Genomic DNA, 16,074 nt, shown 5'->3' with positions numbered 1-16,074 from the left:
CCAGTATTGGAAATTCCCTTACCTCGTGTTTAGCAAATATACTTACTGCTAGATTCTCCTTAAACATGTCAAGTCACTGGGAACCCCACCCTTCTCAAGGCATTGCATTAGACTTCTGAACAGTTGCTGTCCCCAGAAAAATCGTTACAATTTAGGTAAAATCTGCCCTCCTCTAACTTCCATTCACTATTTCTTGTTTTAGGCTCTGAAGCTACCTAAAATAAGTGGTCCTTTTTCTATAAACTGCTAATTATGTTTTTGATTTGACATATACATTTCTCTTTTTTTCCCCAAAAAATATGGCTTTGTTGTTCAATTTGAAATGACATGTGGTGATTTTTGATTTTTTTTTTTTTTTTTTTTTTGAGATGGAGTCTCTGTCTGTCGCCCAGGCTGGAGTGCAGTGGCACGATCTTGGCTCACTGCAAGCTCCGCCTCCCGGGTTCAAGCCATTCTCCTGCCCCAGCCTCCTGAGTAGCTGGGATTACAGGCACACACCACCATGCCTGGCTAATTTTTGTATATTTAGTAGAGACAGGGTTTCACCATGGTCAGGCTGGTCTCAAACTCCTGACCTCGTGATCCACCCGCCTCATAGTGCTGGGATTACAGGTGTGAGCTACCGTGCATGGCCGATTTTTTTTTTTTTTTTTTGAGACGATTCTATATTCCCCAAGCGTGTCACTGAGGTTGAAATTATAGATGCGACCCTCTTGCTTTTTTTTTTTTTTTTTTTTTAAAAAAAAAAAAGGTTTTTTTTTTACTATCTGGTGGCTGTGTTTCTGCTAACTTCCTGTTCCCTCTCACTGCTGCCCAAGTATTTTCTCTGCAGGGGAGCCTTGCCAGGGGGCTGTTGCTCTGAACCATGCCCCAAAGAGAAAAGCAGCAACGCATCAAAGTTTCAGTAGTTGGTTTACTCAAGCACACGTAACTTTTTTCGTGGACTCAACTTGCCTTTTTGTTTTTTTTGAAACTAAGAATTTAGATTTATTTGTTTAGTCATTTAATATGTAAAAACAATCCCAGACATTTAAATAACTCATGTTAAGGAGTTGCCATCACACATTAAATGACAGATCAATTATTCAAGTACTCTGAATTATCTTGTTAGTTTACCAAACTTCTGTGTCAATATTTATTAAAGCCTTTGTTTGGTAGCTGTGGGAGGGAGGAGGAAATGAAGGACTGATATTTGCTAGCTGTTCATCACCTGAGCTTCTTAGGTATCTTGATTCTGCTCGTTATTTTTTAAAACCAAGAAGAAACATTTTGTATGTACTCATGGGTCTTTACTTTTAGCCAACAGACATAACCTCTGATTAACCTAGACAAGAGAGAGGGAAGTGAGAAAATCTGAGGAGCCGGGTCTAAGGAAGGCAGGGTTCAGAGCAGCCCTGGGGATTTCGTCTTAAAGAGGTTTCCTAAAGAAAGAACCCTCTCCCAGTTTTGGCTGCGGTTCTCACATTGGCTTGGCATTCTATGCTGGACATCTTTTGGCAATTTGGGGCCTCCTTTGTTTACAGGTCTGTTGGAAGCTAAGTTGCCTTGTTTCCTACAATAAAGATTGTTTTCCAGGGTGGGGAGTGGTGATTAGGTTTTACTGTCCTACTTGCTCTTTTTTTATGGGGAGAGTCAAGGAGATTAAAAAATGACATAACTGCCATCATTTCCCCAGAATTCTCTTGTTTTTAAATCCGACTGAATCTTGAGTAATATTCTTATATTCCTAATTTTTTTTTTTTTTTGAGACAGAGTCTCACTCTGTTGCTCAGGCTAGAGTGCAGTGGTGTGATCACAGCTCACTGTAGCCTCAATCTCTCGGACTCAAGCCATCCCCCCACCTCAGCCTCCCAAGTAGCTGGGACCACAGGCTTGTGCCACCATGCCTGGCTAATTTTTTAATTTTTTTTTTTTTGTAGAAATGAGGGCTCACTATGTTGCCCAGACTGGTCTTATTCTTTATCTTCTTTATTTATTCGTTATCTTCTTGATCTATGAGTTTCTGAAAGAGAATTTATAATATCTAACTCTTATATGGTACCTGCTATATCCCAGGCCCTGCTTTAACTTATTGTATATTGGTCATTTTTTCCTTAGAGATCTGTGACGTATACTTTATAGATTTTGAGACTGGGTATATTGGTTACTTTGTACGTAACAGTTGGTGATGGAAGTCTTTTGTCAGTGTGTATTGGCTTTATCTCTATTAATGCATTTAAACTTTAAGTCTCTCTTTTTCCAAAACTTATGTAGTTACACAGGCTTTTTTCGAGTTCATATTTGCCTGACACATCCTTTTCATTCCACCATTGCATGTCCTTTTGTTTGAAGTGTGTCTCGTGAACAGCTAAGTGTTGATTTGATTTTATCCAGTTTTATTGAAGAATGGTAGTATAGTGTGTGGCTACCAGCAGAGCTTTAGGGCCCGATCGCTTGGGTTTGGCTTGTTGCTGGAGTATTGATATCTAGAAGCTGGAGTTCTGCACTTGAGGGTGGATGGAATTTTTCGACGTTGCTTTATTTAGACTTTTAACCACTCCCCGTGTTTTACGCCCCATAACTCACTTCTGTTCTTTCAGGGGTGAGGTACCTGATGTATTCAAGTTCTGATTCTCTATAGGATTCCATTTTTATCCTTTCAGTATCACCTGCCACTTTCACTTTATGGTATGATGCCTTAGCAGTGTGTACTACTCCATCTACTTTTTTTCCTTTTGAAAATGTATTGAAATATATATAAAGTCGGCATAATAAGACTGCTTACCTTGTACAGAACTGTTTCAAATTTAGTGAGTTAATAGATGTAAAGAGCTTCGTACTGTGGCTGTCATATCAGAAGTGCTTAGAAAGAGCTGTTCTGTTTTGTCATTGATGTTAGTATTATAGGTTGACTTTTAGTGCCCTTGAGCACCTTGAAACTATACACAGTCCTGTCTGATCCTTGTCACTGTTAATTTTACCATCAGATTTATTTTTATTTTATAATTCAGGTTTTTAAAAATATCTGCTTTTTTGTTATCCAGGTGATTTGGGGGAGATAACGTTAAAGCATGTCGATTCAGCATGTCTAAAGTAGTAATTGAATTAAATGGAATTTTAAAACCATTTTCTCAGGAGGAGTATATTCATAATTAAACTATATGATAATTTAAGACAAAATTTTTGTATTTGAAGGGTATAGAATACTTTTAACCAGTTTATGGACTGGATTTGAATTTGATATGGATAGATTAGTATCTATGAAGTGAAGTGTTTTAATCTAATTGGAAATGTCTCTAAATTTTAATTAAATTTATGTTAAAAAGAACATTAATGGTGGTGATAGTTGCACAGCAATCTGAATATGGTTAATGCTACTGAACTGTGCACTTAAAATGGTTAAAATAGTGAATTTTATGTTATGTATATTTACCAGTTTTAAAAAAGAACTTTTTTTTTTTGTGGGGGTCTGGGGTTGTGTACAATATCATTCTCCTTTAGTACATGGAGATCTATAGGTCCAGGGCCATGCGTTATTATTTTTTTCTCTGAGACTCTTTTTCTTTTTTAATTTCAATAGGTTTTTGGGGAACAGGTGGTGTTTGGTTGCATGAATAAGCTCTTTAGTGGTGATTTCTGAGATTTTGGTGCATCCATCTCCCAAGCAGTGTACACTGAACCCAATGTGTAGTCTTTTATCCCTTACCCCCTCCCAACCTTTCTCCTGAGTCCTCGAAGTCCAGTGTATCATTCCTATGCCTTTGCATCCTCATAGCTTAGCTCCCACATATGAGTGAGAACATAGGATGTTTGGTTTTCCATTCCTGAGTGACTTTACTTAGATTAATGGTCTCCAACTCCATCTAGGTGGCTATGAATGCCATTATTTTGTTCCTTTTTATGGTTGAGTGGTATTCCATGGTGTATATATATACCACATTTTCTTTATCCATTTGTTGATTGATGGGCATTTGGGCTGGTTCCATATTTTTGCGATTGAAAATTGTGCTGCTATAAATGTGTATACAAGTATCTGTTTTGTATAATGACGTCTTTTCCTCTTGGTAGATACACAGTGGCATTGCTGAATCAAATGGTATATTTACTTTTAGCTCTTTAAGGAATCTCCACACTGTTTTCCATAGTGGTTGTACTGGTTTACATTCCCACCAACAGTGTAAAAGTGTTCCCTTTTCAGTGCATCTATACCAACATCGATTATTTTTTGATTTTTTGATTATGGCCATTCTTGCAGGAGCGAGGTGGTATTACATTGTGATTTGGATTTGCAATTCCCTGATAATTAGTGATGTTGAGCATTTTTCCATATGCTTGTTGGCCATTTGTATATCTTCTTTTGAGAATTGTCTATCCGTGTCTTTAGCCCACTTTTTGATGGAATTGTTTTGTTCTTGCTAATTTGTTTGAGTTCTTTGTAGATTCTGGGTATCAGTCCTTTGTCGGATGTATAGATTGTGAAGATTTTCTCCCACTCTGTGGTTTGTCTGTTAACTCTGCTGATTATTTCTTTTGCTGTGCAGAAACTTTTTAGTTTAATTAAGTCTCATTTATTTATCTTTGCTTTTGTTTCATTTGCTTTTGGGTTCTTGGTCATGAAGTCTTTGCCTAAGTCAGTGTCTAGAAGGGTTTTTCTGATGTTATCTTCTAGAATTTTTATGGTTTCAGGTCTTAGATTTAAGTCTTTGATTCATCTTGAGTTGATTTTTGTGTAAGGTGAGAGATGAGGATCCAGTTTCATTCTTCTATATGTGGCTTGCCAATTGTCCCAGCACTATTTGTTGAATAGGGTGTCCTTTCCCCACTTTTATGTTTTTGTTTGCTTTGTTGAAGATTAGTTAGCTGTAAGTATTTGGGTTTATTTCTGGGTTCTCTATTCTGTTTCATTGTGCCTATTTTTATACCAGTACTATGCTGTTTTGGTGACTGTGGCCTTGTAGTATAGTTTGGAGTTGGATAATGTGATGCCTCCAGATTTGTTCTTTTTGCTTAGTCTTGCTTTGGCTATGTGGTCTCTTTTTTGGTTCCATATTAATTTTAGGATTTTTTTTTCTAGTTTTGTGAAGAATGATGGTGGTGTTTAGATGGGAATTGTATTGAATTTGTAGATTGCTTTTGGCAATATGGTCATTTTCACAATATTGATTCTATCCATCCGTGAGCATGGGATGTTTTTCCATTTGTTTGTGTCATCTGTGTTTTGTAGTTTTCCTTGTAGAGGTCTTCGCCTCCTTAGTTAGGTGTATTCCTAAGTATTTTATTTTATTATTTTTTTTGCAGCTATTGTAAAAAGGGGTTGAGTTCTTGATTTGATTCTCAGCTTGGTTGCTGTTGCTGTATAGCAGAGCTACTGATTTGTGTACATTAATTTTGTATCCTGAAACTTTGCTGAATTCATGTACTAGTTCGAGGAGCTTTTTGGATGAGTCTTTAGGGTTTTCTAGGTATACAATCATATCATCAGCAAACAAACAGCAACAGTTTGACTTCCTCTACCGATTTGGATACCTTTGATTTCTTTCTCTTGTCTGATTGCTCTGGCTAGGACTTCCAGTACTATGTTGAATAGAAGTGGTGAAAGTGGGCATCCTTGTCTGATTTCATTTCTCAGGGGGAGTGATTTCAGCTTTTCCCTGTTCAGTATAATGCTGGCTGTGGGTTTGTCATAGATAGCTTTCATTACCTTAAGGTGTGTCCCTTCTATGCCGATTTTGCTGAGGGTTTTAATCATAAAGAGATGCTGGATTTTGTCAAATGCTTTTTCTGCGTCTATTGAGATGCTCATGTGATTCTTGTTTTTAATTCTGTTTGTGTGGAGTATCACATTTATTGAGTTGTGGATGTTAAACCATCTGTGCATCCCTGGTATGAAACCCACTTGGTCATGATAGATTATCTTTTTGATGTGCTGCTGGATTCAGTTAGCTCGTATTTTGTTGAGGAATTTTGCATCTGTGTCATCAGGAATATTGGTCCGTAGTTTTAATTTTTTGTTAGGTCCTTCCCTGGTTTTTATACTCGGGTGATACTGGCTTCAAAGAGTGATTTAAGGAGGTTTCCCTTTTTCTCTATCCTCTGGAATAGTGTCAATAGGATTGGTACTGGTTCCTCTTTGAATGTCTGACAGAATTCAGCTGTGAATCCTTATGATCCTAGACTTTTTCTTGTTGGCAATTTTTAAATAATTACCATTTCAGTCTTGCTGCTTGTTATTGGTCTGTTCGGAGTTTCTGTATCTTCCTGGTTTAATTTAGGAGGGTTGTATATTTCCAGGAATTTATCCATCCCCTCTAGGTTTTCTAGTTTAGGCACATAAAGGTGTTCATAGTAGCCCTGAATAAACTTTTGTATTTCTGTGGTATCAGTAGTAATATTTCCCATTTCATTTCTAATTGAGCTTATTTGGATCTTCTCTCTTCTTTTTTTGGTTAATCTTGCTAATGGTCCATCAGTTTTATTGATCTTTTCAAAACCAGCCTTTTGTTTCATTTATCTTTTGCATTTTTTTGTTTGTTTCAATTTCATTTAGTTCTTCTCTGATCTTTGTTATTTCTTTTCTTCTGCTGCATTTCGGTTTGGATTGTTCTTGTTTCTCCAGTTTTGTGAGGTGTAGCCTTAGATTGTCGATTTGTGCTCTTTCAGACTTTTCGATGTAGGCATTTAATGCTCTGAACTTTCCTCTTAGCACCGCTTTTGCTGTATCCCAGAGGTTTTGATAAGTTGTGTCACTGTTATTGTTCAGTTCAAAGACTTTAAATATCCATCTTGATTTCATTGTTGACCCAACAATCATCCAGGAGCAGGTTATTTAATTTCCATATATTTGCATGGTTTTGGGGGTTCCTTTTGGAGTTAATTTCCAATTTTATTCCACTGTGGTCTGAGGGAGTACTTGATATAATTTCAATTTTCTTAAATTTACTGAGACTTGTTTTGTGTTCTATCATATGTTCTATCTTGGAGAATTTCCATGTGCTGATGAATAGAATGTACATTCTGCAGTTGTTGAGTACAATGTTCTGTAAATATCTGTTAAGTCCATTTGTTTTAGGGTATAGTTTAAGTCCATTGTTTCTTTGTTGACTTTCTGTCTTGGTGACCTGTCTAGTGCTGACAGTAGAGTATTAAAATCCCCCACTATTATTGTGTTGCCATCTATCTCATTTCTTAGGTCTATTAGTAATTGTTTTATAAATTTGGGAGCTCCAGTGTTAGGTGCATATATATTTTGGATTGTGATATTTTACTGTTGGACTAATCCTTTTATTGTTATATAATGTCCCTCCTTGTTTCGTTTAACTGCTTTTGCTTTAAAGTCTGTTTTGTTTATAAGAATAGCTACTCCTGCTTACTTTTGGTGTCCATTTGCATGGAATGTCATTTTCCACCCTTTTACCTTACGTTTATGTGAGTCCTTATGTTTTAGGTGAGTCTTCTGAAGACAGCAGACATTTAATTGGTGAATTCTTATCCATTCTGCCATTCCATATCTTTTAGTGGAGTATTTAGGTCATTTACATTCAATGTTAGTATTGAGATGTGAGGTACTATTCCATTCATTGTGCTGTTTGTTGTCTGAATACCTTGTGTTTTTTTTATTGTGTTATTGTTATGTAGGTCCTGTGAAATTTCTGCTTTAAGGAGGTTCTATTTTGGTGTATTTCGAGGATTTGTTTCAAGATTTAGAGTTCCTTTTGGCAGCTCTTGTAGTGCTGGCTTGGTAGTGGCAAATTCTCTCAGCATTTGTTTGTCTTAAAAGACTGTATCTTACTGCATTTACGAAGCTTAGTTTTGCTGGATACAAAATTCTTGGCTGATAATTGTTTTGTTTAACGAGGCTAAAAATAGGACCCCAATCCCTTCTAGCTTATAGGGTTTTGTTACAGGGGGGTTCATAGATCTCATGCAAGAAATAATTCAGGGTGAGTCCATAGAGTAAAGTGAAAGCAAGTTTATTAGGAAAGTAAAGGAACAAAAGAATGGCTACTCCATAGATGGAGCAGCCCTGAGGGCTGCTAGTTGTCCATTTTTATGGTTATTTCTTGATTACATGCTAAACGAGGGGTGAATTATCTATGCCTCCTCTTTTTTGACCATATACGGTAACTTCCTGACGTTGCCATGGCATTTGTAAACTGTCATGGCACTGATGGGAGTGTAGCAGTGAGGACCACCAGTGACCTCTGGTCACTCTTACCACTATCTTGGTTTTGGTGAGTTTTAGCTGGCTTCCTTACTGCAACCTGTTTTATCAGCAAGGTGTTTATGACCTGTATCATGTGCCAACTTCCAGTCTCATCCTGTGACTTAGAATGCCTTAACTGTCTGGGAATGCAGCCCTGTAAGTCTCAGCCTCATTTTACCCAGCTCCTATTCAAGATAGAGTTGCCCTGGTTCACATGCCTCTGACAGTTTCTGCTCAGAAATCTGCTGTTGCTCTGATAGGTTTTCTTTTATAGGTTACCTGATGCTTTTGCCTCACAGCTCTTAAGATTCTTTCCTTCATCTTTGCTTCGGATAACCTCTTGACTGTGTGTCTAAGTGATGAGTTTCCCAGGTGTTCTTTGAGTTTCTTGTATTTGGATGTCTAGATCTCTAGCAAGGTCAGACAAGTTTTCCTTGATTATTCCCTCAAATAACGTTTCCAAACTTTTAGATTTTTTTTCTTGGGAACACCAATTATTCTTAGATTTGCATGCTTAAAATAGTCCCAAACTTCTTGGATGCTTTGCTCATTTTTTAAAATTCTTTTTTCTTTGTCTTTGATGGATTGGGTTAACTCGAAAGCCTTGTCTTCAAGCTCTGAAATTCTTTCTTCTGCTTGTTCGATTCTATTGCTGAGACTTTCCAGTGCATTTTGCATTTCTCTAAGTGTTTCTTTGATTTCTAGAAGTTGTGATCATTTTTTATTTATGCTATTTCACTGAAGAATTTTCCTTTCATATTCTGTATCAGGTTTTTGATTTCTTTAATTTGGAGTTCACCTTTCTCTGGTGCCTCCTTGATTAGCTTAATAATTAACCTTCTGAATTCTTTTTCTGGGAATCCAGATATTTTATCTCGGTTTGGATCCATTGCTGGTGAGCTGGTGTGATCTTCTGGGGGGTGTTAAAGAGCCTTGTTTTGTCATATTACCGGAATTGTTTTTCTGGTTCCTTCTTATTTGGGTGACTGTGTCAGAGGGGAGACATGGGACTCAAGGGCTGCGGTTCAGATACATTTGTTCCAAGGGGTTCTCCCTTGATGTGGTGTTCTCCCTCCTCCCCTAGGGATGGAGCTTCCCGAGAGCCAAACTGCAGTGATTGTTTTTGCTCTTCTGGGTCTAGCCACCCAGTGGAGCTACTGGGCTCTGGGCTGGTACTGGGGAGTGACTGCTAAGAGTCCTGTGATCTGATGGAGGTAGCACGGGCGTGAAGTGGACTCTACAAGGGTCCTTGGTTGTATTTTTGTTTAGTGTGCTGGTTTTGTTTTTTTTTTTTTTTTTTTTTTTTTGAGACAGAGTGTCTCTCTTGCCCAGGGTGGAGTGCAGTGGCTGGGACTACAGGTGCACACTGCCACACTCAGCTAATTTTTTTGTATTTTAGTAGAGACGGAGTTTCACCGTGTTGCCCAGGCTGTTCTCGAACTCCTGAACTCAGGCAATCCGCCTGCCTCGGCCTCCCAAAGTGCTAGGATTACAGGCGTGAGCCACTACGCCCGGCCCTGTGTGCTGGTTTTGTGTTGGTTGGCCTCCAGCCAGGAGTTGGTGCCTTCAGGAACACATCAGCTGTGGTCCTACAGGGAGGAAGCAAACTTGCCCTAAGGTCGCCTGTTTACCTATTCAGGTTTCTTAGGTGGTGGGCAGGGCCTTAGAGCTCCCAAGAGATTATGGCCTTTGTCTTTGGCACCCAGGGCTGGTAGAGAAAGACCACCAGGGGGCAGGGATAGGTGTGTCTGAGCTCAGATTCTCCTTGGGTGGGGATTGCTGGGGCTTCTGTTGGGATGGGGATGTGGTTTTCAGTCTAATGGAGTTATGTTCCCAGGGGGATTATGGCTGCTTCTGCTGGGTCACACAGGCCGCCAGGGAAGTGGGGGAAAGCCAGCAGTCACAGGCCTCATCCTGCTTCCATGCAGCCCGCATTCCTAAAGGCTGGTCTCATTCCCACCGTGCCCCCACAGCAGCATGGAGTCTGTTTCCAGGCAGCTGGTGACTGCGGCTGAGAACCTCCCTGCTGAGCAAGCAAGCGGCTCACATCTTTTCAGAGTCTCAGGGAGCCTGCAGTGGCGATATAGTTCCTTCAAAGGGTCTGTGGATTCTCTTAGTTTACCTGGTATGTTGCTGCGGTAGTTCTTGGATCAAAAGTTCACAGTGTGAGTCCCCACACGCTGCTCTGTCTGTCCGATCGGGAGCTGCAAGCTGGTCCTGCCTCTTCTCCGCCATCTTCTGTCAGACCAAAGGACTTAGTTTTTCTGTCAATGTCTCACATGGAAGGTTCAAGAGGAGGCTCATCAGCGTGAAAATCCAAATCTTAAGGGACTGTACGTAATGGAGTAAACAGAACATGCTGGTGTCCGTATGTTGACTTATGTTTTCTTTCTTCAACTATGTAGTGTGTTTCCCACTCATTTCTTAATGCAGAATTAATTTTTTTTCCCCACAGGAAGGAAAAGCTGATGCGATGCTCTCAGTGCCGCGTTGCCAAATACTGTAGTGCTAAGTGTCAGGTAAGACTTTTCAGCCATATGTAAGTGAAGCTTTCAAATTCTTTACTCTTAAATTTGTCCTTCACTCTACCTGTTGGCCTATGTCTACTTCTTTACAGCCTTTAATGTACTTTTACTTGTTATTCACCTGCTGAGTCGCCCAGGTCGCCAGGGACGTTAAAATGTTAAAACTAATGTTAAATATATATGGTTAAAAATTGGGTGTGTGTGTATATGTCTACTATGTGAAAGTCAATGTCTATTCCTCCCCATCTCATTGCCCCCTGACTTCAATTCTCATTTCCACAGACAATCACGGTTAAGTTTCTCATGTGTCTTTGCAGCATTTGCTTGTGCAGACATATTTGCGTATCTACATCCTATGTTTAAAAAAACAAATATAGGTTAATCTGGCACGAATTCTTGTGTACTTGGATTTTTTTTTTCATTTAACAATCTACTTTGGGGAACATTTTGTATCCCATATGTCTCATTATATGAATTGACCATAATAACAATTTCTTTGTTAATGAATGCTTAGCACTTTTCTAATGTTTGGTATTGCCAGTAAAGCACTTCACATCCTGTTTTGCACATTTTTGCATACTTCCCCAAATTAATAGTAGGATAAATTCTTCTTATTATATTGATTGTTGAAAGGATATATGCCTTTCGAATTTTTAAAGATAATGCCAAATTTCCTGCCAAGAGTTTGAGTTAATTTATGAGTACTGTTGTTAACGTCTTTGAAATTCTTGAAAGGATGTATAATTAACATTGAACGTGACCTTTTCTTCTAACCTTATGATTAATCATTTAATAAGTAATGTAATTATGTCCTAATGAGTTACATCTTGTTAAAAAGTCTAATTAGAGGTTTTGTGTCTGTGTCACTTGCCTCCTCCCTGCCACCCTCCACTCATCCTTTTTGTTTCTTATGTTTTGTATATGCACACACACCTCCAGAGTTTCTTCTTTCCTTCTCTTAAATTTAGGCCATGCTTGCCTCAGGGATTTTCTTCTCTCTCATTTTCTCCTTTGAAAGTAATTTCTTGAGATGACACAAAAAGTGGTCTTAATGGAAAAGAAATCAAAAGTTCAAAAATATCAGGAGTTCCAGGTTCTCATGCTAATTCTGGCATTTGCTGGTTAAGTTATCTCAGGGAAAACACACACTGTGTGGGCCTCAGTTTCTGAATCTGTACTAACAATAAGAGTTAATATTTATTAGGCATCCACTGTGTGCCAGGCACTGTATTATTCCATTTGGTTTTCCAAGAGTCTTGTGAGAATTAGGTACTATTATTATTTTTATTTTATTAATAAGGACAATGAGGACAGAGAGGCAGCCAACTTGCCAAATGTTCTATAACTAGTAGGCTCTGAAGCTTCAGGAATGAAACCCAGGTATTCAGACTTTTAACTGCTCTTTTAAACCTAAATTCTGTTCTTGCTCTAACATTCTGATTAGGCCTAGTTTTCCATTATATATTGTATTATTCTTTTGTTTCTTGGCTTTTGGGTTTTTTTTCGAGACAGTCTTGCTTTCTCTCTTGGACTGGAGTGCAGTGGTGTTATCAAGTTCACTGCAGTCTTGAAATCCTGGGTTCAAGCGATTTCCCCGCCTCTGCCTCCTGAGCCACTGGGACTACAGGTACGTGCCACCGTGGCCAGCTAATTAAAAAAAAAATTTTGATGGAGACGAGATCTCACTGTTTGCCCAGGCTGATGTTAAACTCCTGAGCTCCAGTGATCCTCCTGCTTTGGCCACCCAAAGTGCTGGGATTATAGGTGTCAGCCACTGTGTCCAGCCAGTATAACACTTTCTAATTAAAATAGGATAGGAAATTTCAAAACAATTGTATTATTTCCACTTCATTTTTTAAACAAAAGTTTCGTCAAAGCTAGAAAGATCCCTGATTTATGTAAGATTGTTACCAACAAGAGTAACTAAAAGCAAAAAGTGAAACATTAATACTGCTTTTTATACAGTATTTGTTCCAGAAATGTTGTTTTATGGTGATGTTCTAGGTGTTTTATTCACGTGAAGCTCAGCTATTTGTTCCTAGGAACTTCAGATTAAAGACAGTACATAGAGAAGCGACAAATTATCATATTATTTGACACAAATCTAGGCAAACTTGCTTTCTAATCTCAATGACCTAAACAGTTTATTAATAAAACATTTAATAAACAGTTTACTTAATAAAACATTTTTCCCCTGTTTTATGACTATTTTTCGTCTAGTGCCATGTCATCCTTTTGTAGTACACTCAAGGAAGAGAAAAGCCATTATCTGATTAGGATGAGTCGCAGGAGTTTGATGGGTGGGTGTGTCATTTTGATTCACTGTAGTGCATGTGTTTTTACTACATATATTAGCTGTTTACTGTGGCATCAATAATAATGTCACTGTCAGATATACTGTGGAAGGTAACAGGAAAACAGCTAGCAAGATGAAGGAGATATATAATAACAGCTAGAGTATGTGTTTGTGTGTGTGTGGAGGGGGCGTTAAAGATTGGCCAGAACATATGCATTTAAACTGCTGTGTTTATCCCAACCTTAAAATACAGCATTAAACATTGTAATTATTGTGGATACCCACAAAACTGCGCAAAATTAAATGACAGACTGAACTGTGAACAGTAATGAACAGAACGCAAAAGCACTTGGAATGGAAATTGATACAGAGGATGTAAATCTGTAGTATAAAAGCCATAATATGTATACCCCAGGGGGACATGATTTTGGTTCACTAGCTTAGCATTTGATATGTGGGACCATGGCATCAAGTTGTCTGAGAGAGGCTGTTGGGGTATTGCAGGTGTAACATGTGCCTTGTGCCCACAGGATGGTGTCAGTGCTATTGGTATTCACCTTTCTTTCTCTGTTTTTTTTTTTTTTTTTGTTGTTGTTGTTGTTGTTTTTTTGAGACAGAGTCTTAGTCTGTTGCCCAGGCTGGGGTGCAGTGGCACCGTCTCAGCTCCCTGCAACCTCCACCTCCCAGGTTCAAGCAATTCTTGTGCCTCAGCCTCCCCAAGTAGTTGGGACTACAGGCATGCGCCACCACGCCCAGCTAATTTTTTTGTATTTTAGTAGAGAGGGGGTTTCACCATGTTGACCAGGCTGCTCTCGAGCTCCTGAGCTCAGGCAGTCTGCCAGCCTTGGCCTCCCAAAGTGCTGGGATTATAGGCGTGAGCCACCGCACCTGGCACACATTTCATTTTTAAACATCAGCAATACAAGGATATGTTTTTATTATAAAAACACCATATAGAATCATACAGAGTAAAACATGAAAGTCTTTCTCCAGCTTCCTTCCCCCACTTCTACTTCTGTTTTTCAGAGATAATCCATATGTGTCTATTTTATGGATGGAGGATATACACCAAACTATTGGTTTATGCATCATATATAGTGTACACATCTACATATGTATTTACTCCTGTGTACAGTACTGTTTCTGTTACTGGTCAAAATATTTTTGTCATCAGTGGCTTTATATTCTGGTCTATACCTTATTATGAGGTGTCTATCATATAATTTCATAGAAGGAGGTCCAGTCTTTTTTCTCTATTGGCATAAACAGAACATCACACATGATTACGAGATCAAAGAGGAGGAGCAGGCTAAAATTTCTTATAAAAAAGCATTTTCAAAACAAAAAATGGCAGCAATGGTGATAGCAAGTAAATCAATTTCAAGTAATTCACCAAGTATTATTTTACCTTTTGAGGATTTAATTTGATTTATAATATATACATTTCTAGTTGAATGAATTAATTGCTGAGCAAAATAAGCAGTTAGGCACTCCATCAAATTGTAATTTATATACTTTTTAAAAGTACTGTATTAGCAGATACAAGCTCTATTTTATATTGATAATTATAGACCTCTTTAAAAATGTGAATTGTATTTTTGGGTTTACATTTTATGCTTAGTTGTAGAATGATTTGATTCATATTTGATGGGTAGAAAATTAATCCTACATTAGTAAGCACTTAGCAGAGTGATTTAATAAGCTGGTTCTTAGACTGCCATACACCCAAAGCAGTGATAATGAAGTCAAGCTTTGTGTATTTCATAAATGTTCTATGCTTGGCCTCAAACTGATAGGCTTTGCATGGAATGTACTGTAGATAAGTCAGCTTTGTATCTAACTGTAAACACAAAGGGAATGCTACATGAAGTTTGAAACGATTTGGTCGTATTTCAGTTTTTGACCTCCACAGGTGTCTGGGCCGGAAGTTTTTCTTTTCTCACTTCACCTTTGCATGCTGCGTGATCTTATCTACTCCCATGACTTCAAGTGGCATCTGTATATTAATCCTTCTCAAGACTCCATCTCCAGTCTCCTTTCTCCTGATTTCCACTTGGCTGTTGCACAGGTGTCTCTGGTGTAACATGTCTAAATCTGAGTACATTATCTTCCCCCAGACCCACTTCCCTTCATGTTTTCCAGACTCAGTGAACAGTTTCACCAGCCACCCAGCAGTCTGAGTTGCCAGGTGTCATCTCCGATTCTCATCCTTTCTTGGCCACACATCCATTTAATCATCATGTTGTGCTGATTTTACTATTTTACTACCTAAAGATCTGAATTGGTTCCCTTCTCACCAGCTTCTCTAGTACTACCTGTTACCATGGTCTCTTTTCTGGATTAGCTGCACTGTTAACTACGATTCTTTCCAACTTCTAATTTATTTTCTACACAGGAGTTAGAGTGATTATTATGCTCTAAGTTCTGGTGGTTGGTATGATAAATAATAGGCAGTGAGCAAGTAAGTAAGATCCTGACTTTGATAAAGCTTCTGTTATGGAGCAGAGAGACAGTGACAAATGCCTGTGATTATATGATTGAGTGTGATTGGGGTGAGCACAAACTCACCTGTGAGTAGGTGGATACAGAAGGGTTTCCTGTAGAGGTGACATTTAACCTGAAATCTAGAATTAAGGTAGCTCTTTCTGCTTTTCTTTTGATTAGTGTTAGCACAGTATATCTTTCTCCATCCATGTTCATTTAATCTATTTATATGTAAATGGGTTTCTTGTGGATGACATATGATTGGGTTTTGTGTCTTGATCCACTGTGACCATCCCTGTCTTTTAATTGATGCATTTAGATCATTGACATTCAAAGTGATTATTGATATAGTTGGGTTAATATTTATCATATCTGTTTTCCATTTGTTGCCCTTGTTCTTTGTTCTGATTGTTGTCTTTCACTATTTTTTGCCTTTTGTGGTTTTAATTGAGCATTTTGTATGATTTCATTTCCCTTCATTAGCACATCAAATATATATATCACATATGTATATATGATATATGTATCATACATGTATCATATATCCATATATCATATATGGATATATGATACATGTATGACACATG

The 16,074-nt window shown here is 38.2% G+C and overlaps 1 protein-coding gene across 1 annotated transcript in view; it reads left to right on the top strand.

Annotated features, from left to right (window-relative positions):
* The window catches only part of SMYD3 (SET and MYND domain containing 3), a 739,205-nt gene that overhangs the window by 134,313 nt on the left and 588,818 nt on the right, over window positions 1–16,074 (top strand). The window contains exon 2 of the mRNA XM_032137675.2: window positions 10,638–10,701. Within this exon, the coding sequence (XP_031993566.1) occupies window positions 10,638–10,701 (64 nt within the window). The remainder of the gene's footprint in view (window positions 1–10,637; window positions 10,702–16,074) is intronic.

The sequence above is a fragment of the Hylobates moloch genome, unplaced genomic scaffold (assembly GCF_009828535.3).
Source record: "Hylobates moloch isolate HMO894 unplaced genomic scaffold, HMol_V3 SCAFFOLD_18, whole genome shotgun sequence".
Lineage (NCBI taxonomy): Eukaryota > Metazoa > Chordata > Mammalia > Primates > Hylobatidae > Hylobates > Hylobates moloch.
The sequence above is the reverse complement of the archived record's forward strand: the minus strand, read 5'-3'. Positions and strand labels throughout refer to the sequence as shown.